This window comes from Acanthochromis polyacanthus, chromosome 22 (assembly GCF_021347895.1).
Source record: "Acanthochromis polyacanthus isolate Apoly-LR-REF ecotype Palm Island chromosome 22, KAUST_Apoly_ChrSc, whole genome shotgun sequence".
NCBI classification, from domain to species: domain Eukaryota; kingdom Metazoa; phylum Chordata; class Actinopteri; family Pomacentridae; genus Acanthochromis; species Acanthochromis polyacanthus.
The window spans coordinates 28,471,753-28,496,577 of record NC_067134.1 but is presented as its reverse complement, the minus strand read 5'-3'; the positions used below and the strand labels follow the sequence as shown (position 1 = coordinate 28,496,577).

The 24,825-nt window shown below is 41.4% G+C and overlaps 1 protein-coding gene and 1 long non-coding RNA gene across 12 annotated transcripts; one reads left to right on the top strand and one right to left on the bottom strand.

Moving 5' to 3' along the window:
- The first annotated feature begins 3,468 nt into the window (after positions 1-3,468).
- Positions 3,469-23,098, top strand: mdka (midkine a). The gene is made up of 5 exons (XM_022203979.2): positions 3,469-3,609; positions 14,447-14,529; positions 16,937-17,104; positions 20,699-20,860; positions 22,383-23,098. Exons 2-5 carry the CDS (start codon positions 14,448-14,450, stop codon positions 22,409-22,411), a joined length of 441 nt encoding a protein of 146 aa, XP_022059671.1. The 5' UTR covers positions 3,469-3,609; position 14,447; the 3' UTR covers positions 22,412-23,098.
- Positions 18,529-20,717, bottom strand: LOC127532178 (uncharacterized). Of its 11 annotated transcripts, XR_007939550.1 has the most exons (7): positions 20,206-20,717; positions 20,046-20,141; positions 19,918-19,981; positions 19,694-19,757; positions 19,191-19,510; positions 18,999-19,158; positions 18,529-18,966 (listed from the first exon to the last, which is right to left on the bottom strand). It is a non-coding gene; the product is annotated as an uncharacterized LOC127532178 (long non-coding RNA). The 11 variants fall into 11 exon arrangements; XR_007939553.1 differs by lacking the exons at positions 19,694-19,757; positions 19,918-19,981 and having other exon boundaries at positions 20,046-20,109; XR_007939546.1 differs by lacking the exons at positions 19,918-19,981; positions 20,046-20,141 and having other exon boundaries at positions 19,191-19,446; positions 19,694-19,789.
- Positions 23,099-24,825: the final 1,727 nt, after the last annotated feature.

Here is a 24,825-nt window from a genome sequence, read left to right as displayed (position 1 = left end):
ACACACGGAGGTAAATTAGTCCTTTAGTGGGCTTTAGATGTTCTTTAAACACGGCTCTGTAAAGTCTGGTTCTGTCCACCTCTTCTTAAACACATGAATACAGTAAAATAAAGAGGAATTATTAGAAGAGCTTTTACTCTGAGTGAGGAGAACGTTGGTTCATCAGTTAAAGCCGAAAACTTCAGTGATTTCCTGTAAATGTCCACTGAAGGGTTCAGTCTGATGATCAGAGCAGCAGATAAAGATTCAGTCTGAGGACCTGATGATTTTATAGAAACTTGGTTTAACAGGTTTGTTCTGCTGCACGTTTCTGAGATGGAAATAAGAACAGTTTAAATACTAGGATGGATTTATCCTTCATTTATTGTCATCTTCATTTTCTTTCAACAGTAAGGACATTTCTAAGTGACTGCAGACTTCTGATGGGTAGTGTAGATCCACAGGCGTTCATTTTTCCATCTATAGATATCCTCTCCCAACACCTTTTCCACTCATCCAGCCTCTTATTTTCACTTTCCCTCTTCTGAGCTTCACTACCAGGACTATCCATCCATCCATCCATCCATCCATCCATCCATCCATCCATCCATTCTCTATACACCGCTAGGGTCATGGGGGGTGCTGGAGTCTATCCCAGCTGACTCGGGTGAAGGCAGGGGACACCCTGGACAGGTCACCAGTCTGTCCAGGCCGATCTCACGAGGATTCGTGAAACTGTCACGTAAATTTTTGTTTCGGTTTCGTGCGCACCAACACGATTTCGTCATGTTTTTCGTGCCGCTCACCACGAAATGCGCACCAATGTATTTTAAACGGCGGACTTTTCGTGCCACTCAGAACGTATTTCAAAAGAATGTGTATATTATATTTTTAATGTAAAACCGTGGCGAATCCAACGCTATATTTTGCATGACATCGTTCCTAAACATAACCCTAACCATAACCTAACCATAACCTAACCATAACCTAACCATAAGCCGGTGGTACACTTACCAATTTGCATAGGAATTTCAAGAATGTCCGGCGGCCGGCGGCCGCAAACGCGATCACACAAGCAGTATACGCCGATGGACAGCTTAGATCATCATGAATCCGCCGGTATAAACCACTTTCAGATGTGATTACCACAGCGAAAAACATTTCGTGGTGAGCGGCACGAAAAACATGACGAAATCGTGTTGGTGTGCACGAAACCGAAACTAAAGTGACAGTTTCACGAATCCCCGTGAGACCGGGTTGGTCTGTCACAGGGCTACATATACAGACACACAATCACACCTACGGACAATTTAGAGTAACCAATTAACCTCAGCATGTTTTTGGACTGTGGGAGGAAGCCGGAGTACCCGGAGAAAACCCACGCATGCACAGGGAGAACATGCAAACTCCATGCAGAAAGATCCCAGGAAGGCCAGGATTTGAACCGGGGATCTTCTTGCTGCAAGGCGAACGTGCTAACCACTACTCACTGTGCAGCCTACCAGGACTGTTCCTGCTCATTCAGGCTGGATATTTAACTCATCTGATCAGAGCATCCCAACATTCATCAGGACTCTTCTCATGTCATTTGGTATTTTTAGTGTTTTGAAGTGGACAGTCAGTGAGGTTGTTTTTCTCTTGGCGTTGATGAATCCTGTGCTGAGGCTAAAGCAGCTCTGACTGGTGGTGTTATGGCTCAGTCTGTTTTTCCAGATTACTGCTGCAGCTGATTTTTAGTGTAATGTTCCTGGATCCTTCTCTGTCCCAGAATCCCAGAATTTTTCATCTGTTCCAGGTGGATCCATGATGCAGACATTCAGACAGACGTGGGTCTAAACTCAGAGAGTCCTGGGACCTCATTTATAAAACATTGCGTAGGATCCATACTAAAGTTTGCGTACGCTGAAAATACGAAAAGGGCATATGCCCCTTGCCCCTGATTTATAAAACTGTGCGTAAGCACAGCTGCATGCAATTTCTTGATAAATCACACACCAGCTGGAAGATTGCACAGGTGGATCCACCTCACATTCCGCCCACAACACACCCACATTTTACCATGAATGGTCAATGCAAAGTAACTCATGAATGTATCTGTATATAAATAAGCTGCTGATCCACGGCATTTTACACAGCGCCCCCTGCAGTCTTTTCACTGCTGTGCGTCAGGATTAATGAATCATGTGTTGACCCAGGCCACCCTGACACTAAATTTGTTATGATCATGTCCGATGTACAAATAATTTGTAAACTGATTGAATGTACATTTTTTCGGTTCACATAGAGAAATTCATCTTCACTCGGGGGTTGTGGTGTGAAGCATGTGTGCCTATACAGGGCTGATTAATGGTTGGACGCTCATCCCATTCGGCCGCATATGGATAAATAAACAACATTATTTACTTTTTTTTTGCCTTTTTATTGTGATAGTTGCAGTGAAGAGTGACAGGAAATGGGGAGAAGAGTAGGGGGAAGACATGCATAAAAGTGCCGCGGGCAGGAACCAAACCTGAGCCACTACGTCAGAGACCACCCCTACAAATGGATGAGCCATACAGGCGCCAGGTGATCAGTAAACAAAATTATTTAATAAAGATCACTGCACCGGCCCCAGATACCGGCCCTTCGGTCAAACGACCGAATGAAATAACGTTCAATCCGCTCCTGTTAATATATGAACATAGTTCTGCAAATACAGTCGTCGGCCGAATGGCGCACTATGAACATCTACAACAATGAGGGTTTATGATTATCTGGCTCTACAAGTCTAATATGTGATAACAATAAAGGTTTGAGATCAATCTGGTTTCAATTCACCACTTCATCCTCCGGCACTGCCGTTCCCTCTGTCTCCAAAATGTGCTTAAGCAAGCATCAAAGTTGGCGTACCGGTGCGCACATTCTCACGCCAAGTTTGTTTTAGAAATCACAACGAACACAGCGTACGCCACTTTCTACGCAAAGTTTGTGATTTACGCCCTGTTTTGTGCGTAAAGAAGCATCAAGAATCAAGGTTGGCTCACTGATGCGCACATTCTCACGCCAAGTTTGTTTTTATAAATCACAACCTTTGCGTAGAAAGTGGCGTACGTAACTTTCTAGCCCTGTTTTGTGCGTACGCAAGCTTTATAAATGAGGCCCCTGGTGTTCACAGCTTCATGGACACCTTCATGCAGTCAGGCCTAACTGGGAATGTGTGTGTGTGTGTGTCGGTGTGTTTGAGGGCTGGTGTGTGTGTTCAGTGTGTGTGTGTTTAGTGTGTGCATGTCTGTGTGTTTGAGGGCTGGTGTGTGTGTTCAGTGTGTGTGTGTCTGTGTGTTTGAGGGCTGGTGTGTGTGTTCAGTGTGTGTGTGTCTGTGTGTTTGAGGGCTGGTGTGTGTGTTCAGTGTGTGTGTGTCTGTGTGTTTGAGGGCTGGTGTGTGTGTTCAGTGTGTGTGTGTCGGTGTGTTTGATGGCTGGTGTGTGTGTTCAGTGTGTGTGTGTCGGTGTGTTTGAGGGCGTGGGGTGAATGGGGCTAATGCAACCAGAATGAACTGGTTTGGAGACAAAGCTGGGGTTGGGGAGGAGCAGAGGAGACAGAAGCAACAAGAGACACAAGTTTCCCTCAACTCTCCAACGACCGCTGAACAAGTAAGTTTAGCTCGTCCTTTATCTTTTATCCCGTAGGTGTAAATACTTCCATTAAACATGTGATATTTGAGCTCATCTTTTATCTTTTATTCTACTCTAAATGGTATAAACTGAGCGGTGAACATGTAAGTGTTCTCTGTGTTTCATCCTTTACAGGGAGATTTATTCTGTAGCTCTATTGTTTGAATAACTTCCTTTTTGTTTTATTCTGCTCTAAATACTTTAAATAAACTCCATCAGACGCTTCATTGGTTCATTCTGCTCTGTTGGGTTTATTTCGTGGATAAAAACTGTTCCTGAAATGAACAAACCAACACCAGTTTATTAATAATGTCTGATTGTGGATAATCAGCTAAAGACAGATAACTGTTGGTTGTAGATTTAAATACAAATTTCCTCATTAAATCCTACAGAAAGTGGTTTGGATTCAGTCTCTGGTCAGGAAGGAGTTTTCTGTGATCCTACATGTAGAACATAAATAATAATTCCACGTTTCTCCAGAGCTCCTCTCTTCCTTCTGCTTCCTTTAGTCCTTATCTCAGCCTGCTGCTTTTATTAGTCTTCATGTAATTGTCCCATTTCCTGCACTTTCCCCTCATCTCTGCTGTAAAATACTGCAAGGAAAGCTCTTCTCTGTCTGTGTGTGTGTGTGTGTGTGTGTGTGTGTGTGTGTGTGTGTGTGTGTGTGTGTGTGTGTGTGTGTGTGTGTGTGTGTGTGTGTGTGTGTGTGTGTGTGTGTCTACTTAATGCCAGCTCTGCAGAAGTTTAAATTAAAGTCACATTTTGTTGTAATCCTGGTGCTCCAGCTCTGTGAAGAACAGTCAGAACATTTAGCATCCAGCAGGACTTAAACTCTGTGGACGTAACGAGGAGTGAAGATGAAGATGCATCTTCATAGAGGAGGAGGATCTAGAGGAACCTGACCACCCTCCACCTGTCCACCAGGTGTGCAGAGCTGAGGGAGGGTCATCAGCTGATTGATCCACACCTGGGATCCAGAGGCTCAGCTGATTAAACCTCCCTCATTCTCCATCCAGCTCTCTGACAGGAGCTGCTTTGTGGCTTCAGTTTGGGTTGATTTGGTTCAAATAAATCCATTAGTTTCTCTGCTTGGCTACAGGTTTAGAGCCCAGCTGTAACAAACAGAGGCTCATCCACACCTGAGTAGAACCAGTTTAAACTGGTGTAGCAGACTGGTGATAATTTTGTGAATGAAGACAGGTGCTGTTGGTGTGTGGTCTGTTTACTCAGGGTTTACAGCAGTCTGGTTGTTAGGAGACGACGTGTGGTGAGTGTTTCTGGAGTTAAAAGCTGCTTTTGGTCAGTAAAATAATTCTGTGGTTTTCTCAGAGGAACAGTTTGTCTTTGGTGCTGCTGATTGTATGAGTTCTGTTTCTTCTGCAGCTCTGTGGTTGTGGTCGGCTTTTAGGCGTGAATAGTTGTTTTTTTTGTTTGTTTTTTTGTTTTTTTAGTAGCCATGCAGTTCTAGGGGTCGTTTACACGAGGACCATCTTAACAGAAAACGCAAAAGTGGCGTCTTGTCATTTCACGTTTAGACGAGCGGTTTTGAAGGAAATCTGCGTATATACGGTGACTCTATAGTGTGTGGAATTCGATTGGATATGCATGCCAGGCAGCTGGGTGGCGCTGTGATAAAACTCTGCCATGTCTACGCGCATGCGTACTATCTCCCTTTTCGGATCTCCGCCGCGGTAAATGTTCATGAATGGAATCTGTACAGATTCTGTACGTTTGTTGGTACGACTCCTGTAGTGTACATAGAGCTGCCAGAGCTGCTTGAAGGTACGAAGGATGGAAATAATCACACATCTTTGTTTACGTCCTTGTACCGGCCGGCAAACCAAAGCACCGGCGCACGTATGTGACGTAATCACGTACGTGACGTGGTCAGATCTCAGTAAAGTTTTGCGTTTTGCTGTTTAGACGGAAACGTAACGGCGGAGCGTTTTCTACTTTTCCACTCTGGAGGCCGGTTTCAAATTTTTGCGTTTTTAAGCCCCCAAAACGCCGTCCTCGTATAAACGATAGGGTGTTTTGTTGAAGTATTTTGACGTTTTTACCTGCAAGCGTCCTCGTGTAAACGGCCCCCTAGTCTTCCTGTTCTGTTCCAGTTTTTGAGCCCAGCTGTAAAACTGCAAGCATTTTTAAAATGTCAGATGGTTGAACTGGCTGCTAATAAATCAGAGCTCCAGGTTCAAACCTCAGTTCCTCCTGCAGAAACGCTAAAAGTCAACCATAAACACACCTGACTGAATACTTTGCTGTACTTCACCACTGGTAAAGAGGTCATTTTAGTGGTCTTAGAAGTATGTTGCTGAACTTTGTCTCCTGAAAATTCTGTTCCTGTAGAACTAAACTGCACTCAGTTTTCAGGGAAATCCATCCTGCCACATTATATTAGATGGTGATGTTTCATGAATTCTTTGTAATTGCTGTTTTTACATCCATTTCATTGCTTTACTGACTCAAGATGGTTTGAAAAGGTCAAATTTTACCACTAAACACAGAAGTCATTTTAGGCATAAAATGTCAACCAAAGTGTAATATTTTCCTAAAACTAACAATATTTTAGTACCTCAGCCACTGGAAAACTAGAGTAAATGAGTGGAAAAGGATTCTTTAGGTTTTGGGCTGTAATTGTAGACTGAACATTAATTATAAATTCAAAAGTTCTGGGTCTGCTTCACTTTTCAGAATTTAATGTGGACGTTTCTTAAACCTGCATTCTTTCTAGCAGCCAGGAGGGGGCGACTCCTCTGGTTGGATTAAAGTCTATCAGATAATGACTGTTCTAACTGAAGTAAACATTTTGCTGATGACTTTATGGTCTCAACAGCTAGTTTAGTCTACTTTAATACAGAAGGACTCTCATTGAGTAAATTATGGTGGTATTTAGGTTAAAACAGATAAGAGGATATGATTTAGGGCAGGGCTGGCTGGTGATTGACAGGTTGCTGCCTTCATTTGTTATATCTGCTTTTAAAACGCCAAGAAGCTGACTGATGACCAAACAGTAGACCTGAGTCTTCACAGCAGCGGTCCACACACCGATGGTTGGTCTTCTAGGTTGTGATGTGGATCTGTAGTTCAGATTTCACCTGTCATGCAGACTGATCCAGTTTTAGTCCCATAGATGTCATCTAAAGGGTTTTCCTTTACATATTTGTGCTATGAAGCAGGGTCAGGGGTCAGTGAGGTACCTCCAGGTGTAAATCTGTTTTTATTCTGCTCTGATTGTGGTTCATGGTGGAGCTGCTCATTTAACCAGCTGTGGAGCAGAAGATGTTCCAGATAACAGAAACTCATACTTCTCTTGGGACGGTGGGAGATTTTTGAGTTTGCTTCTGTGCCAAGACTAGATGAGATGAAGTAAGATCCTCAGTGGAAGAACTCCCATGTTTCTGGCTTTATTTTCTCCTGTTAACAGAAAGTGATTTGAGAGCCATCTTATTGTACTGAGATGTAATCCTAAAACACAGACTGATAAAGCACTAAAGCCTTCTACTTGTTAACAGAAGATCTGCAGTAAGCCTGCTCACTGGTCTGAATGATGCTTTTATTTGTTCTTTACTCATTCCTTTAAGACTGTTGGAATGAAGCTCAAACTGACTGAGACACCAGAATAATTCACATCTAAAGCACACATTTAATAGAATAACACTGATAACAGTCAGATTATGCACTAATGACGGGGACTGATATTAATAAACCTATTTATTTATTACAGGCGTTAACATTGAAGAGTCTTTTCTGGCTGCTTGTAGATCCAGTCAGGTCCTCCTGTCTCTTGATTCCCAAACAATAAATCCAGCATCCATTCAAAATTCCAGTTAGGAAAATCAGGATATTATACCAGGAGGATGGAACGTTTTTCCAAACACTGTGGGGTTGTAAAGGATCAGATTATTATTATATGATGCAGAAAAGGACATGACTTGTGAGGAGCAAAGGGATATATTCAGTATATTTATTCCCTAATACAGTTTGTCCTTGTTGTTAGAATACTGTGGTCATTTTGATGCCAACACTGACCCCTTTATGTAAATATCGAGAGTCAGAAACATGTGGATGACCTAAAGGTTTGATCATTAAAAGATATCCTGGGTGTGTTGGGCTTGTTTCGTGGTCCGGTCGTCAGCAGTGAGTCTGTTCAGGTAAAATCTCCATCCTGCTTGGTCTATGAGCTGCAGTCACCTGATGGACTGGTAGATACCTGAGTGCAGTCAGAAGATGGTTTAGTGTCTCTAAATGGTCTCAGCAGCACTTAAAGCTGTAACAATCTCTGACTTCAAGCAGCTGGTTTCTGATCCAATCCAGTCTCTAGATTTATTGGATCTTTCTTACATCGCTTTGGGTCCTAATGGGTCGTCTGGGGTCACATTAAAGCTGAAGGATGAACTGACTCTGAGATGACAGAATAAAGGAATATTAAATGCCATTGGCTACATCCTAATGTAATCTTGGTCATGGAGGAACACGTCCATCAATAAAACACTCCAGTCAGTGAAGGAGAAGGAAAGCATTTGTTCACTCATTCCACTGGAAATAACATCTCCTACCACCAAAACCCCACAGAAACCCTCCCTGGTCTGCTTTAATGTCCCAGAATGTGCTTTAGGACTGATTTTACTGCTTTTAGGACTGATCTTACTACGCTGCTGCTCTGTTTTTCTGTCTGTCTTATGGCAGATGGACCTCTGGGCTCTGACAGAGAGAATCAGAGCAGAGAGAAGATCACTCCAGGGAGTTTAGACTGTTTGTTCACCAGGTTTTCCTTTCCTTCTGTCTGCTTCAGACACTGACAGATTTCATATATTTCCTTACCTTTTGGATTTCCCTAAATGACTGGTATCAGCTGTTACTTTTCCGTTCCACATTAGATTTCAGAACAATTACCTTGAAGTGTTCCTGATAACAGATTAACACTGAATAAATCAGCAGGTTATCCATCAGGAGGACATGAGCAGCGCTGCTTTTGGGATGATCTCTGCACTTGAATGCTCAAATGCAGGAAGTTCTATAGAAATAAGCAGCTGGTTTTATCCCCGTCACTAAAAAATCCACGTATTTTAACCAGACAGGATAATGTGCTAAGGTCTGGTTTAGTATCTGGTCTAATATCTGGTCTGGTTTAATGTCTGGTCTGGTCTAATATCTGGGCTGGTTTAATGTCTGGTCTGGTTTAATATCTGGGCTGGTCTAATATCTGGGCTGGTTTAATGTCTGGTCTGGTTTAATATCTGGGCTGGTCTAATATCTGGGCTGGTTCAATGTCTGGTCTGGTTTAATATCTGGTCTGGTTTAATATCTGGTCTGGTTTAATATCTGGTCTGGTCTAATATCTGGGCTGGTCTAATATCTGGTCTGGTTTAATGTCTGGTCTGGTCTAATATCTGGGCTGGTCTAATATCTGGGCTGGTTTAATGTCTGGGCTGGTTTAATGTCTGGGCTGGTTTAATGTCTGGGCTGGTCTAATATCTGGGCTGGTTTAATGTCTGGTCTGGTCTAATGTCTGGTCTGGTCTAATATCTGGTCTGGTTTAACGTCTGGTCTGGTTTAATATCTGGGCTGGTTTAATGTCTGGTCTAGTATCTGGTCTTGTGATTAACTGGGATATTGAAGACCAAGTGTGTGAAATGCAGAAGATATTCAAACTAAATAAATGACCACATATGAGAATCCTCTATAAACCAGATCTGAGCTGCTTTTTAATCGGTCGCTACACTCGTTTTTCCGTAAGTTCACGAATACATTAATAAGGTTGGCTTAAAGCAGTCTAAAGTCTGGGTTCAGCCAGATAAACTCCCACTTTTATCCATGTGCTAACATGAACATGAAAACAAGGGTTTTCTAACCATCAATGAACCTTTCAGCACCATTACAATTCTACAATTTCATTTATCAGACGCTTTTGTCCAAAGCGACGTACAACACAAGCAAGAATTCAGACATAAGGAAAAACCTGTAGTAAGTGCAAAAAGTGCTTCAAGTGCGATTAGTCAAAGGTTGCAGAAGAATTGCCAACCAACCCCCCCCCCCCTTTTTTTTTATCTTTGTCAGCGCTAAATAAATGCTGGGTTTTGGACCGCCTGACTTATTCTACCCCTAAGGTGGAGCCATTATCTAACACAATGTAGCATTAGAACACAGGAGTGATGGTTGCTGGAAATGTTCCTCTGTACCCCTATGGAGGTATTCCATTAAACATTTACACCTAGAATAATTTCCTTATTGAAAAATATCTTCAATGAGGTCACATCTAACCTTCTGACTGGTAGCTTATCTCTACCTCCATCAGAACATCCACGTCCAGCCTTCAGTCGTTCCAGATGTGTTCACAGCCAGCAGCTGTATTCTGTTAGACTGGCCTTTTGAAATGATCAAATGCATCCCATAAAATGTCCTATCACGTCTCCATCCTTTAGCAGCTCTCTGTTAGCCGTTAGCCTGATACCTGCTCTGTACCATCAGACCACTGTTGAGGAGTGATGCTCTCTAATGGTGGCCGGTGGCGTTTTTACAGAAAGCAGGTTGATTCTGAGCTTTCTGACTGTCAGGATGAAGGTTTCCTCACAGCTTTGAGTTAAGGCTTCAAAGCAGCTGGTGCAGGTTCCTTTCTGTCAACTTTTAGCACCAAACACCTGGTTCCTCTCCTCCTCATCTTCTCACCTCCTCACCGTCTAAATGTCCAGAAGTCCCTCAGGATGCAGGTCTTCATGTCCATCTGGGTTTCCTCTGTGAGGAGCTCAGCAGCTGTTCTTTCAAAGTTTCCCTCATTTTCCTGCATTGATTGTTAAAAATCTTTCATTATCCTGCAGCGATACATTGTGAAAAGACTTCTCTGTGTGGGCTCAGAAAACTCAGATTCATTTTAATAACAGATTTTATTTCCTACAAAAACCTAAGAACACCTCAGAGTAGAAGTAAATCCCACATAGTTAAAGAGAGAGTTAAAATCAGAGTGAATCTGAGTCGGCTGACTGGTGTTTAAAGCATGGAGGGCAGAGGATGGTGTTTCTGAGGATAGGACGGTGTGACAGGGATGGAGGAACCTGATTACTGAGGACTGTGAATAGAAGCAGCAGAATATTGGAATGAATCTGTAGATGAACAGCAGTCTGCCAGGTGTGATATGTTGGAGGAGCTGTGAATGATTTAGATCCAGTGGAGAAGTTTAAATGCAGGCTGTGAATGAGGAGGAGGCTGGAGATAGCTAAAGGAAAGGAACATCCCTTCTGTCATTTTACGGCGTTTAAAAGGTTGAATAGTTTCTTCTTATCAGTTTTTCCACCGTGTCGGAGTCGAAGCTGAAGTTTTAGTCGGTATCAGTCACAGAATGAACAGAAGCTCTGATTCTCCAGAAACTCCTCCCTGATGAGCTCCTAGCATTTCCTTTCTAACAATCTTATCCACCACAGCAGCTGCTGTTACTGAACGCTGTTTAAGAGCTTTTGCTGGACTAATATCCAATAAGAAGCCTCATGATTACATCTGGAACTATTCTGTGGACCAGTTCAGGGTGGATTACAGGAACTGACTGTAGCTCTGGTCAGGATGATGCTAGGACCATCCCAATGATGCTGATATCTGGTAAATGTTCAAATGACTGCAGTATGTGCTTCTGAACGGTGCATCAGTTTGAATGTTGCTGCTGCAAAGGATCGTGGGTGGTATCATCTGCTTCCTGTTTGTGAAGGACCGTCCAATGCATCCTGAGCGGAAGGAGACGAGAGAAGAAGCAGTGAGGCACCTTTCCTCAGCATCTAGAGATTCATCCAGCTCCTATTCTGGCTGCTAGGTTCAGCAATAAACAGGGTTAGTGTGCTTTATGTTAATGTTAGGGTTTGGGTTTGAGTTGGGCTCAGGAAACAACAAAAACGAAACAAAATATTACAAAAATTAGACACAAAATGACAAAAACGAGACAACATGAAACAAAACAAAAAATTAGACAAAAAAGTTACAAAGAGACAAGAAATGGAGAAAAACAAGACAAAAAAATTACACAAATGACACAAACGAGACAAAATGACCAAAAAACAAACAACACAAATGAGACAAAAATATTACACAAAACAACAAATAATGCAAAACACAAAACGAAAAAATGAGAAAAAACACAAGCAACACAAAAAGGAAACACAAAACGACAAAAAAAGACAAAAACATGGGACAAACAAGAAACGTTAGACAAACAAAAGACAAACAACAAAAACAAGACTCAAAATGTAACTTGTAAACCGTTGGAGCGCTGGTGTGGATGGGATGAAATCTAAAAGTATAACTCCTGTTTTCCTTCAGTGACAGATGAAGACAGCTCTGTCTCTAAGCTACACAGTTAACTTTGTGATCTTTATTCATGTTAGGTTCAAACCTGAAGAATACACAAACAGCACAGGAAGAAAGGACAGCACTCACGAGCTCCGGTCTTTTACTTGCGCACAAGGAGAGAGTTGAGACTCCAGCTCTGCAGTATGCATCACTGCAGCCTCACAAACTCTGGAGAACCTGCCCCTCTCTCCTTGTCCTTTTATTTCCTTCTCACACAATCGTACGGTACAGAGGAGTCATCATGCGTCAGTCATAAGATATCAGAGCAGTACAAAGACAGAACATGTGTTATTTGCATGATCTTATCATAGGAGCGAGTCAGCTCACTATAGGAACAAGTCAGCTTTGTTCTTTAGTTGTTACTTCAGAGAACATGCAGGTCACAACTTAGAATGCTGATAGTAGTCCTCATTTCCTCAGTCACTCAATGATAACCTCAAATCAACAGAAGTAGAATCATTCTAATATAAGTGTAATTCTTCTAACAATTCATATCTTGCTTTTTCTGTATTTTTACCTAATTAGTTGAGTTGTTTCTTCTTCTGAGAGGACAATGAGGAGCATTTTGAACCTCCAACCTGATCGGTTCTCAGGTCGTCCATCTAAACTCAGCAGTGATGCCCTCCGACCTTCATCAGGAGCTCCATAGATCCAGAAGGCTGGAGAAGGTTCAGGCTGATTTGTTTTATCTAAGCAGGGCTTTAGTCATTAAATAGTGATATTAATGCAGATACAGAAAGAGTAGCAGAAGTTTTATCAGCAGTAATCAGCATCTGTTTAAAGCTGGAATCCTGATGAAGATTGAAGTTTTTTTGCTCTAAAACGTTTGATTCCCCTTGCTGCTCCTCCAGCTGATCCTGGAGAAGCTCCGAGGTTTTCCTCAGGGAGAATCTGCTCCGATGCTTTCCAGCTCCGGTCCCTGGACAGGTTGTTAGAGCAGAAGAAAAAACAGCAGTACTCTGACAGTCTGCATGAGTTTATTTGAGTTCTGAGTCTGGATGATGTCAGACGGGTTTATGAACACAGATGACCAGTAGGTACATGCATGATGTGGAAACAGCAGAAACATCAAATATTATGCTGCTGCTTTTACATCTTAAAATACTGATCATTTACGTTCCTGCTTTATTTCACCTTTTGAACCGTTTCTAATTTTTCTCTGCAATATAAAATCTGCACCTCTGTGGAAACAGAACCATGGATGGAAGCAGAGAACTCAGAAAGTTTACTGCAGAATGATACGGTTAGAAACGCTAAAAAAGATACTGCATTTCTTTTATTATTTATGATACCACAATCAAAAGACCCTGGAATCAACACGTACGTTTTTTTTAGTGTTGTCATGATTGGGGAAAAGATGTGGGCTCCAAATGTTCTGTTACAGATGGAGGTTATTTACACAAATAATCACAGTTTTTGCTTATTTTGGAGCCATATCTCATCCACAGACTGCCCTGAAGTTGCAGATCTTTAGATTTGCTCTAATAAAACACACATTTTAAACCTGCTGGCAGGTTTTATGGGTTCAGAGGGTTGAATAGTCTCCAAACCGTTTGATTCCTCCTCAGAATAAAGCCGATTATTGTCCTTATTATTAGATCACTCTGTCTCTGAGGTCTGTGGGTGATTCAGTGGATCAGGATCCTAAAGCTAATGACTGTTAATGATGTCTGGATGGCTCCCAGTCACAGATTCATGGGTTGAGTTTGTCATTCTACTGGTCTCTAAATGTGGTGTTCAGAAAGACATAAAGCTTCACAACAACCAGAAGCCAACAGGAGTGACCTAGATTCCAGCTCTGTCTGTTTATTGCTGCTCACTGCACTTTCTGTGGCTCATCTGAGGGTCTAAAACCGTGGAAATCCCTGTTTTATATTTAAATGTAGTGGTTTACTTTTGAATACTGCATTTCTTCTGCTTGTAGTTTCTGTCTGAATGTAGTTTATAGTAATATCAGGCCAGCAAACAGTGTTAGAAGGAGTCTAAGCGGTCTGAAACTCTAAATGAACTTCTAGTAGCTTTGGAGATCTAAAAATGAGAACTCTTTGAACTTGTGACCAGAATGCAGCTGACAGCATGTCTGATATGTTCATCCTTTAAAGTGAGCCTGTATGACTGGAGGCTAACGCTGAACAACAAACGCTGCACTGATCAGCTCAACCTGTTCAACTGTTAATCCACTGACAAGAAGAACAACACGAAAGAAAATAAGATCAGCGTCTTCTAAAACATCCAGTGATGGCTGCACTGATTGTCAGACAGATCCTGGACCAGATGAGGCTGGCTGTTCAGCTGCCGTCCAGACAGGATTTATTTACAGATCTGTAAAAGTTGCATCCACACAGAGTGAGTTTCAGAGGCTCCGTTGGTCCCCAGTCGGGTTTTTATGAGCAGCAGATAATGATCCACATGGAATAACCTCCGGCTGCAGGTCAGCTCTTAATGCTTCACCAGCTGCGATGTGAACCTTTGTGTGTTTCTGCAGGATGAAGGCCGAGATGCTGCTGCTGCTGCTGCTGGTCGCCGTCATCAGCGTCCAGACTGTAGCTGGAGGGAAAAACAAGAAAGGTACGAACCTGAGCTCGACTCACTGCTGATCCTTCTCTACATCCTTATTTGTCTTCTTGTTATCTAAATGTTTTACCCCAACTGAACAAAATGTGATTCTTTGTGTTACTGAACCTCCAGGTTTAACAGTTTATGATAACTGGAAAAACAACAATTACAAATAATCATATGCAATAATTATAATATTACCACAGCAGAATATCAGTAAAGTATAATAAAATATAATGTGACCATAGTCTTGTTTTCTCCACTGTACGTACATTTAAGTGCCAATAAGAATTATCAATGCGTTGTTTATTGATTATTCATCAATTCAACAAAATCACTTTTTAAATCACATTTTTTAATCTCATGCAGTCATTTAAAAGTTTGTGACATTTCTTTCAATTTTATTAATTAATATGGCACCAGTTTGCAAAATAATTCATCTCAGTAGATTTTACATCGGGTCAAAACCTTCCAGTATAACAGTAATAATAATAAGAAAAATACAAATATATTTTATTTATTGATGACTTTCAGAACATCCAAGGACACCGTACAAAGTAAACAAAGTTAAAACACATCAACAATATAAAACCTAAAAATTAAAAAACAAAATTTAAAAGAAGAAAATTTATCACTTTTCAAAATAAAAATTATGAGAGGAGTGGAAGTGTACAGGGTGATGAGGAGGAGGTGGATGTTATGGAGATAGAAATAATGCAGACTGAGGGATGTTACTGATGTGGATGTGGAATAAAGATGACATCCAGAGTCTGGACCTGAGGGGACATGGAGGAGATGTCAACAGAGAAACTGTTAGCTTTAGTCAGAACTGATTTAGAGTCAATGAGGAGAACCTCAGTTTTATCACTGTTGAGTTTGAGGAAGTTGGAGGAGAACCAGGCAGTCACACAGGTAGGTAGATTTGGTATAAAGGTAGAGCTGAGTGTCATCTGCATAGCGGTGAACCTGAATGTAATATTTATGGAATAAATAGTCAGGGGGGAGCAGATAGATGAAGAGGATGGGACCCAGAACAGAGCCCTGGGGAACACCAGAGGAGAGAAGTAAAGACAAACCCAGAGATTGTATTTGAGCAACACAAAACAACAATGAGAGGAAAATAACTGGATTTAATAGGATGAAACCTAGAGACAACAAGCAGGAAGAAAGCTTTCAGTTCCTCTGTCCCCTCAGGTTGGAATATCCTACAATCTGAACTGAACTGTTTCATTTTAAGCCTTCCGCGCTATCTAAAGATATTGATGACAGAAAGCCTTCTAACAGTGCCTGTGTTCTTAAATTGCTACTGTAAAAATAACTCCTGTACTTTCTGTATTTAATATTTTATTGTTTGTTGTTATTTGTCTGTTTTTTGTTTACTTTGTCGTTTGCCGCTGCCTCTCTTGGCCAGGTACTATCTCAGTGGGGTCTTCTATCTGGTTAAATAAAGGTTAAATTAAATAAACAAGCAATAAGACCATAAACACCAGACAGGTTGGTAGCTGGATTATGTTTATTTTGTCGTTTCTTACTTTAACATGCATTACTAAGTAAGTTACATGTCATCAAGGTAAAACCGTCTTTTCCTTACTTAGATGTCAGTTTAAAAATAACGCTGTTCTAAAGACAGGTTGGTGATGCCAGTAAGTGTAACAGATGGAGAGGAAAGAGCTCAAACTACCAGAGAAAAGCCCCAAAGTTAAAGACATTCAAATAAAAACATGGAGAACAAAGAGAGGGGAGGTGTAGAAGGGAGAAGCTTTATAAGACGTCCTCCAGCAGTCTGAGACTACAGCAGCAGAACTAAGGATTGTTCAGGGTCACATAAACCAGCCTTAACTATGAGCTTTATCAAAGAGGAAAGTTTTCAGCTTAATCTTAAAGAAGAGAAGGCAAACAGGGAGCTGGTCCCTCAGGACAGCAGCTGACAGCTAAAGCCTCCTGTTCTGGTAGAGCAGCAAAGATCTCTGCTGGGATCAGGTGGAACTACCAGGTGTTTAAGATGCAATGGAGCTTCTTCATTAAAGGAGTTTTAATTCTGTTCTTGACTTTACGGGAGTCATTGAAGAGGATATGGTAGAAATAGGAACTGAGTTATTGAATCATCCTGATAATAAGGTCAGCCTTGAAATGCGTGAACATGCTGGAGGCTGAATGTTTTTTATTTCAATATTACATCAGCAGTCCATAGGAATCACAGCTGGAGTGATTCATAGATTAAATAGGCTCACATGGACAGCAGCTTTCATCCTTGTGTCTTGTAGAAGTTAGAGTCCGTCTGATTGGCTGGTTCAGCTCTCAGTGATGAAGTCCCATCAGACTGAAACGTTCCCCAGCAGGACTGTCATTGATCGGACTGCATGTTAGAGCAGTGTATGTCTGAAACAACAAGTTCATAAATCTTTATCTCTGTCCTCAGAGAAAAACAAACCCTCGGATTCCGGGTCAGAATGCTCCGACTGGCGCTATGGCAACTGTGTCCCTAGCAACGGGGACTGTGGAGCCGGCTTTAGAGAGGGGTCATGTGACCAGCAGACCAAGAAGATGAAATGTAAAGTACCCTGCAACTGGAAAAAGGACTTTGGAGGTAAAACACTCACACAGACAGACGAAGAGTCACTGACTGACACTCATGCAGTCATTAGCGCTGCTTGGCTAAAGCTAACCTCATCCTAACCTTCTAAACCTGGATATTTAACACTTCACTGTATTTGAACTTACAGACAGAAAGTCAGTCCTCACAATCAGACTGTATAAAACGACTAACGCTCTTTAGCACGAATAATACAAACTCAGACACCTCAAATATGGGAAAGAACACTATGGGGATTTCAAATCATTTACAATCGGTTCATTGAGCAGAACTTTGGCTTCATCATCCAAAACCTTCATCAGATAAACTGCTGACACTGAAAGAGAACACAGAGGAAACAACCTCACTCAGAAAAATAAAGGTGCTGCCATAGAAGAATCATTTTAGTTCTATCAAAGAACCCCCAAAGGTTCTGCAGACAACCAAAAACTGGTTCCTTTTGGTACCCTAAATGTTGATCCAAAGAACTTTAGCAAAAAGTGGTTCTTTAAGGATTTATTTTCCAGATGGATGTTTGGGGACGCACCCGTTTTTGTTTTGATGTAAGAACTTTAGAGGTGTCTGGGTCATTTTTAGCAAGAAAAAAATGCAAATGGAAGAATTTACAGCATTTCTGTGCCCCTTCTTTTAGAACACATTTAATATTTGGGGCTCTCATTATTTTCTGTTGCTTTAAAGACCAAATGAATAATCAATTAATCGAGAAAATAATCCAAACCAAATAATACAAATAAAAATTAAGACTCTTTGGTACTTTAAAGAACCACAGACAGCATGAGAAGAACCAGCTTCTAAATACAGAACAGACAGTTCCCCTTTGATTAGGGTTGATGATGGTTACATGAAAGATACTTTGATGGAAGAAACCTCCTGGTTCTTGGGAAGGTATGGAGCTCCAGGTAATCAGTCCTGATGTCTACCAGGTGGGATCTGAAGCTCAGTCTTCAACCAGCTGTGATCAATAAGAAACCATATCCTCACACAGAGAGTCCATCACCAACCACCAGAGGACAGAACAACAGGCACAGTAGATTCACAGAGCTGGTTAAACTGTCTCTCAGTGTGGACTAATCATTGTGTAGGCAGATATTTATCCAGCAGAGCTCTAAAATGTCTCCTATTTCAGTGTTTAAACATCTTCTGTAACATGAAAGCCAGCTAGCTGAGCAAAGTGTAAACTAGTTCATGACAGCTCTACAGTTTACTGGTCAGATGAGTTCTTTGAAATCAAGTCTAGTTTGAATGAGGAGATCCAGATTGGTGAGAATATTTAGCTGCAGGAGAAAAACGAGTCAAACTTAATCATAGTCGAGTCTGGAAGAAACAAATTCATGGATCAAAATTCTGATGGAATTCTGTGTGAACTGTAGAGTTGATGTGAGATTTAAAATGATGGGAGTTTGCCCTGTTCTGAAAGAAAACACTGAGAATGAAGCTTTAAATACAAGCTGGTGTGTTTCTGGTGAAACTACGATTATCAGTTTGAATATGTGTTGACCATTACAAAGGAAAAATGTCTAAAAAGACATCATCTAAAGATTCAAAGGCTGAAGTATTAATGATCTGATGTTTCTCTTTAACTGTACAGTTTCTGGCAGTGATGGATTACTTCTTTAAAAAGTTCTTTGTGGATCCACCTGCTTCTGTTCTGATAATAGAACTTGATAATTGTTTAGGTATCATTCCAAGAGAAGACCTCCTGAAGCTGGTTGAGACGTTAGAGATGGCCTCCTGAAGCTGGTTGAGATGTTAGAGATGGCCTCCTGAAGCTGGTTGAGATGTTAGAGATGGCCTCCTGAAGCTGGTTGAGATGTTAGAGATGGCCTCCTGAAGATGGTTGAGATGTTAGAGATGGCCTCCTGAAGCTGGTTGAGATGTTAGAGATGACCTCCTGAAGCTGGTTGAGATGTTAGAGATGGCCTCCTGAAGCTGGTTGAGATGTTAGAGATGGCCTCCTGAAGATGGTTGAGATGTTAGAGATGGCCTCCTGAAGCTGGTTGAGATGTTAGAGATGGCCTCCTGAAGATGGTTGAGATGTTAGAGATGGCCTCCTGAAGATGGTTGAGATGTTAGAGATGACCTCCTGAAGCTGGTTGAGATGTTAGAGATGGCCTCCTGAAGATGGTTGAGATGTTAGAGATGGCCTCCTGAAGATGGTTGAGATGTTAGAGATGGCCTCCTGAAGATGGTTGAGATGTTAGAGATGGCCTCCTGAAGCTGGTTGAGATGTTAGAGATGACCTCCTGAAGATGGTTGAGATGTTAGAGATGGCCTCCTGAAGCTGGCTGAGATGTTAGAGATGGCCTCCTGAAGCTGGTTGAGATGTTAGAGATGGCCTCCTGAAGATGGTTGAGATGTTAGAGATGACCTCCTGAAGCTGGTTGAGATGTTAGAGATGGCCTCCTGAAGCTGGTTGAGATGGCCTCCTGAAGCTGGTTGAGATGTTAGAGATGGCCTCCTGAAGCTGGTTGAGATGTTAGAGATGGCCTCCTGAAGATGGTTGAGATGTTAGAGATGGCCTCCTGAAGATGGTTGAGATGTTAGAGATGACCTCCTGAAGATGGCTGAGATGTTAGAGATGACCTCCTGAAGATGGTTGAGATGTTAGAGATGGCCTCCTGAAGCTGGTTGAGATGTTAGAGATGGCCTCCTGAAGCTGGTTGAGATGTTAGAGATGGCCTCCTGAAGCTGGTTGAGATGTTAGAGATGGCCTCCTGAAGATGGTTGAGATGTTAGAGATGGCCTCCTGAAGATGGCTGAGATGTTAGAGATGGCCTCCTGAAGCTGGTTGAGATGTTAGAGATGACCTCCTGAAGCTGGTTGAGATGTTAGAGATGACCTCCTGAAGATGGCTGAGATGTTAGAGATGGCCTCCTGAAGCTGGTTGAGATGTTAGAGATGGCCTCCTGAAGCTGGTTGAGATGTTAGAGATGACCTCCTGAAGCTGGTTGAGATGTTAGAGATGACCTCCTGAAGCTGGTTGAGATGTTAGAGATGACCTCCTGAAGATGGTTGAGATGTTAGAGATGACCTCCTGAAGATGGCTGAGATGTTAGAGATGGCCTCCTGAAGCTGGTTGAGATGTTAGAGATGACCTCCTGAAGCTGGTTGAGATGTTAGAGATGACCTCCTGAAGCTGGTTGAGATGTTAGAGATGACCTCCTGAAGATGGTTGAGATGTTAGAGATGGCCTCCTGAAGATGGTTGAGATGTTAGAGATGGCCTCCTGAAGATGGCTGAGATGTTAGAGATGACCTCCTGAAGATGGTTGAGATGTTAGAGATGGCCTCCTGAAGATGGCTGAGATGTTAGCAGAACTCAGGCAGAACTGTCGTCAAGGCAAACAGGGAATGCACTCAGGAATCTAAAATATGAACCATATTTGTATTGTTTCAGTTTGAAAGTCTCCAGTGTTGTTCTACACTGCAGAAAAACACAAAATTAAAGAAGAACGCATGAGTGAGTCGGTGTATCCAAACTAGAGAAAAGACCTTCTGGGTTCCAGTTCTCATCCAGCCAATCAAGATACAATGAAAGCTGCTCTGAAGGTGTTGACTTATCTTCTGCCTCGTTTCTCTCTTCTTCCAGCCGACTGCAAGTACCGGTTTGATAACTGGGGAGAGTGTGATCCAACCTCCGGCTCGCGGACCAGAACAGGGACGTTGAAGAAGGCTCTTTATAACGCAGAATGCCTACAAACTATTTCAGTCTCCAAACCCTGTCCTGGAACAACCAAGACAAAAACCAAAGGTTAGACTCAAGAACAAACCGTCTGGAGCTCTAGCAGCCATATTCAGATGTTTTGAACCTGGTAGTGGTAAAAGTCAAAGCATCCATAAACTTTGTACAGTTTACTCTGAGGAGGTCACGGATGTGTGTCCCAAAGGTCATGATAATCCATCCAATAGATGTTCAGACATATCACTAAGAACCATGTGAGTAAGACACATCCTCCTTCCATCATTAGTGTCCATACGAAATGTCATTTCATCTCGTAGATATTGATCTGTTTATTGGGATTAGTAAAATAGTTTGACCTGCTGGTGGCACAAAAGTCATTTAGATTCATCTACACTCAATGAATACAGAGTTTTGTGGAGATTAATTTAATTTCCACAAATGTCAGCCTCATGGTGGTGCCAGATGAAATGTTCGTGGATCTCCAGGTATTAGGACTCATCCCTAAGGACTATTAATGTCTGGGCTCATTCTCATGACAGTAGTTTGTCCTTTGTAGTTATTAAGACACGGACAGTGCCAGCATTTATTCTTATCTTATCTGGGATTCACACCAGTCTGACCACATATTTTTAAAGACATCTCACTCTCCTGATCTGCTGCTACTATCATAAAAACTCTGTTAAATCAGGCTTAGTTTTACTTTTCTTAAAAATACAGTCTACAGTCATCTACATATAGACGGACTTTCTGAGGCCTCGTTTCCACTGTTGTTCAAAACATTGCAGTTTCTTCCATTTTCAAGGGTCACTAATTAAAAATGTGGACTCTAATGGAGCTACTCAGTCATTTGGACCTGATAGAAACAGTCCTGTGTTCAAATGTCATGACTGTGGGAGGTTAATTTATGGAGATATTAAACCTAACGGTAACATGTTTTTAAGGGTGAAATTACACAAATTCCCAGGTCTGAAAACATGAAATTCTTAAAATTCACTCAAAATGTTTTTACAGAACTCAGTTATGGGTCCCAAATAACAGATAAGTGAACTCTGACCAACATGTGACACGGTGCAGCTTCATATTTCTAGACATCTGCTGGTGTGACGTGGACTGACCCTGTTCTCTAAGCGTTCTAATAGACTTTCTGCTGTGGTGGCAGCAGGGACCTGAAGGTGACGGATGCTGGCTCAGGAGAGGAGATATCTTAAAAATAACCGTCAGATTGATCTGAAAGGTGTCCTGGATATTCACTGCCCTCAGATGTTTTTTGATTAAACCTCAGACCTGTAGATGTCCACAGGAAGTTTAGAGAATTCTCTGCTGCACCAACCTGAAGACAAATATTTCAAAACATAAACCTGAGTGTATTCTGCCGAGATGGAACCTCCATTCCTCCTGCTGGGTTAAAAGCATTTTAATCAGGTTATTTTTATTGCTTTGGAGTGCCTTTAGATTCTTCTATCTCCACCGTGCCTCTCTGAGTTCTGTCTAACCTGCGTTTTTATTTTCGACTCTCACACATTTGAATAGAACATTTTTCATGTGCAGACGTGCTTTTTGTGGATGAGTGTTTTTTGTGCCTTTATTCCAGGAAAGAAGAGGAAAGGGAAGGGGAACTAGAAGACTCTCCAGGGAGTCTTCAGAACGACGAAGCAAACTTTATTGTCTGAAGCAGCTGGACGGTTCAGCCAACAGCGATAGTTAGAGCTTATTTCCATTCACACGTTTCTGAGTGTTCTCTGGCTTTCCTACATCACGACATTTTTTAACAGATATGAGAAGTCTGGACCTCACATTAAATGTATAAAAATACACTAAACCTCTAGATTAGGACTGATAACTTGAGAATGAATGCTATATTACTATGTTTGTGTTAGAAATCTGCCTCTCCACTTCTTTGTTATAAACTATAGAATTATTATAGATATAAAAACTTGATTATCCAACATGTGAGTCATTATTCTCATATTTCTCTGCTTCGGATGTCGGCAGCATCTAAACACAAACTGAACAATCCAGACAAGAATGCGTTTATTTCACTTGTTCTAACCTCGATAGTTACTTGTGGATTTCTTCTACTTTAAATATTGGTAAAACCATTTTCTGTGAGGACTTCTCTAAATCTGATTTATTCTCCCGTCTTCCTTCCAGTTAGAAACTTGATTTTTTTTTTGTCCTGTAGATGGATTGATGCTACTGCTTTCCTTTTATTAAACTCTAAGAACATACTGTCACTGATTGATTTGATTGGTTTCTTGACATGTAGCCACTGGAATGTGAGAAAAATAAAGAAAAGATAAAGACAAATATCTTGATTCGTGTGCTCACCATTTTCTCAACCAGCTTCGTCACCTACAATGTTCTTCCAGCAGTCTGCATGGTGACCATCTGCTGGCTCATTTTCCTTCACGCTGTGCTTCAACTCATCTTAAACCATCTCAGCTGGGTTTAGGCCAGTGATTGTGGAATTAACATCATCTGAGGCATCATTTTGTCCTTGGACCCAAAACCCTCACATCTGAGAACCCAAAGATTCCCAGATTTCCACCCATCTAATGTCCATTCCTGGTGGTTCTTGTTCTAAGCTGCATATATCTACACTTTATATCTGCTGTTATTTCTCTCTAAACATGTTTTATTTACAATGATGAAAGGCCTGCACTTGTAGGACTTTAATATAATGCACACATCAGTTCAGCGTCTCGCCTGAGGACGTTTCATTTGGACCGTGTATTAATCCACTCACCACCAGAACCACAGCTGCCTGAAGTGGACAAATGCATCCCAAAAACAATGAACATTCTCACTAATATTATGATCAGAAGAGAAGGCTGTGGATTGGAGCATCAGTGTGTAAATAAAACATACATTCTGATGACACTGAAATCCAAACCTGACGCTGGAGCAGATAGATAACACCAGGTTCCCTCTCTGAGAGGTAGAATACTTTCTGAATCAAGTCATATGACATGAACACCTGATCCACTGAGAAATGATCAAGAATGGCCACTAGGAGGTGCTGTAACTAACAAATCTGTGACAGAACTGACGTGTTCTTGTCGACATGCTGTACTACGACTCTTGACTATACTGTCTCATAGTCTTTAGGCTAAACTACACCACTACGTTTTTACAGCGACACGCGATACATGAAGTTCTTTTCATGACATCTTACACCCTGACTTTAATTAACATTCCTTAGTCAAAGATTGTTTTCATATTCTAACATGATAAAGTTCATTTTCTTTTATTAAATCTTCTCAGAAAAGCAGCAAAACTCCTTATAGTTTGCTGCAGTTGTACCATTGCAGCACTCTTGTTGTGTTTGTGGTGCTACAACTCTTAGTATTATTTATTTCTACTTAAAGCTGACTGTTTCTTCTTTAGAATGTAATTTGATGTCATCTGATTTAGCTGTCACTGTAAAACCCTCCATCAGTCCTGGTTCTTTCATATCCACACCTAGAGTCAGCCGGCTTTGATGTCGGTTAGAGACGAAAGACCTCATCAATAAACAAAGAGTTTCCCTCAGCAATGATTTATTTCTACTGTCTTCATTCACTGATTCACATTTGGTTTGCGTTTTGTTTTTTCAGGTTTATGTGATAATGAGTCGTCCAACCCACACATAGAAGTAACTTTATCTTCAGCACCTTTTTTCCCTCATAGTTATGAGTTTATTCTGTCCACATCTAACATTTCATGGACAGATCTGAGGCTGGAATGTTTTTTACTCTTACCTGGTTTGATTCTGAAGTGTGCATGAGTACATTTCAGCTCTACATTTACATTTCACCATCATACAACCACTGCACCACAAAACATTTCCTTACAAACACTCTACTGCCACAATAAACCTTATCTACAGAAACCAAAGCAAATTAGTAAATCATTGCAGCTACCCCGTGTTTTTAAAATCCTACCTGAAGAAGGAACATTTAATCAGGATTTAATCAGAAACAGCTGCAGCAGCATGAGGTCAGAATGAACAAACCTCGGATAAGAGACACTCAGGAGAATTAGTTTCCTTCTCC

Excerpts from the sequence above, each read along its gene's own strand:
- mdka (XM_022203979.2), top strand. The coding sequence starts at position 14,448 with ATGAAGGCCGAGATGCTGCTGCTGCTGCTGCTGGTCGCCGTCATCAGC. Across the intron at positions 14,530-16,936 it reads TGGAGGGAAAAACAAGAAAG|AGAAAAACAAACCCTCGGAT; the intron begins GTACGAACCTGA and ends CTCTGTCCTCAG. Across the intron at positions 17,105-20,698 it reads CTGGAAAAAGGACTTTGGAG|CCGACTGCAAGTACCGGTTT; the intron begins GTAAAACACTCA and ends CTCTTCTTCCAG.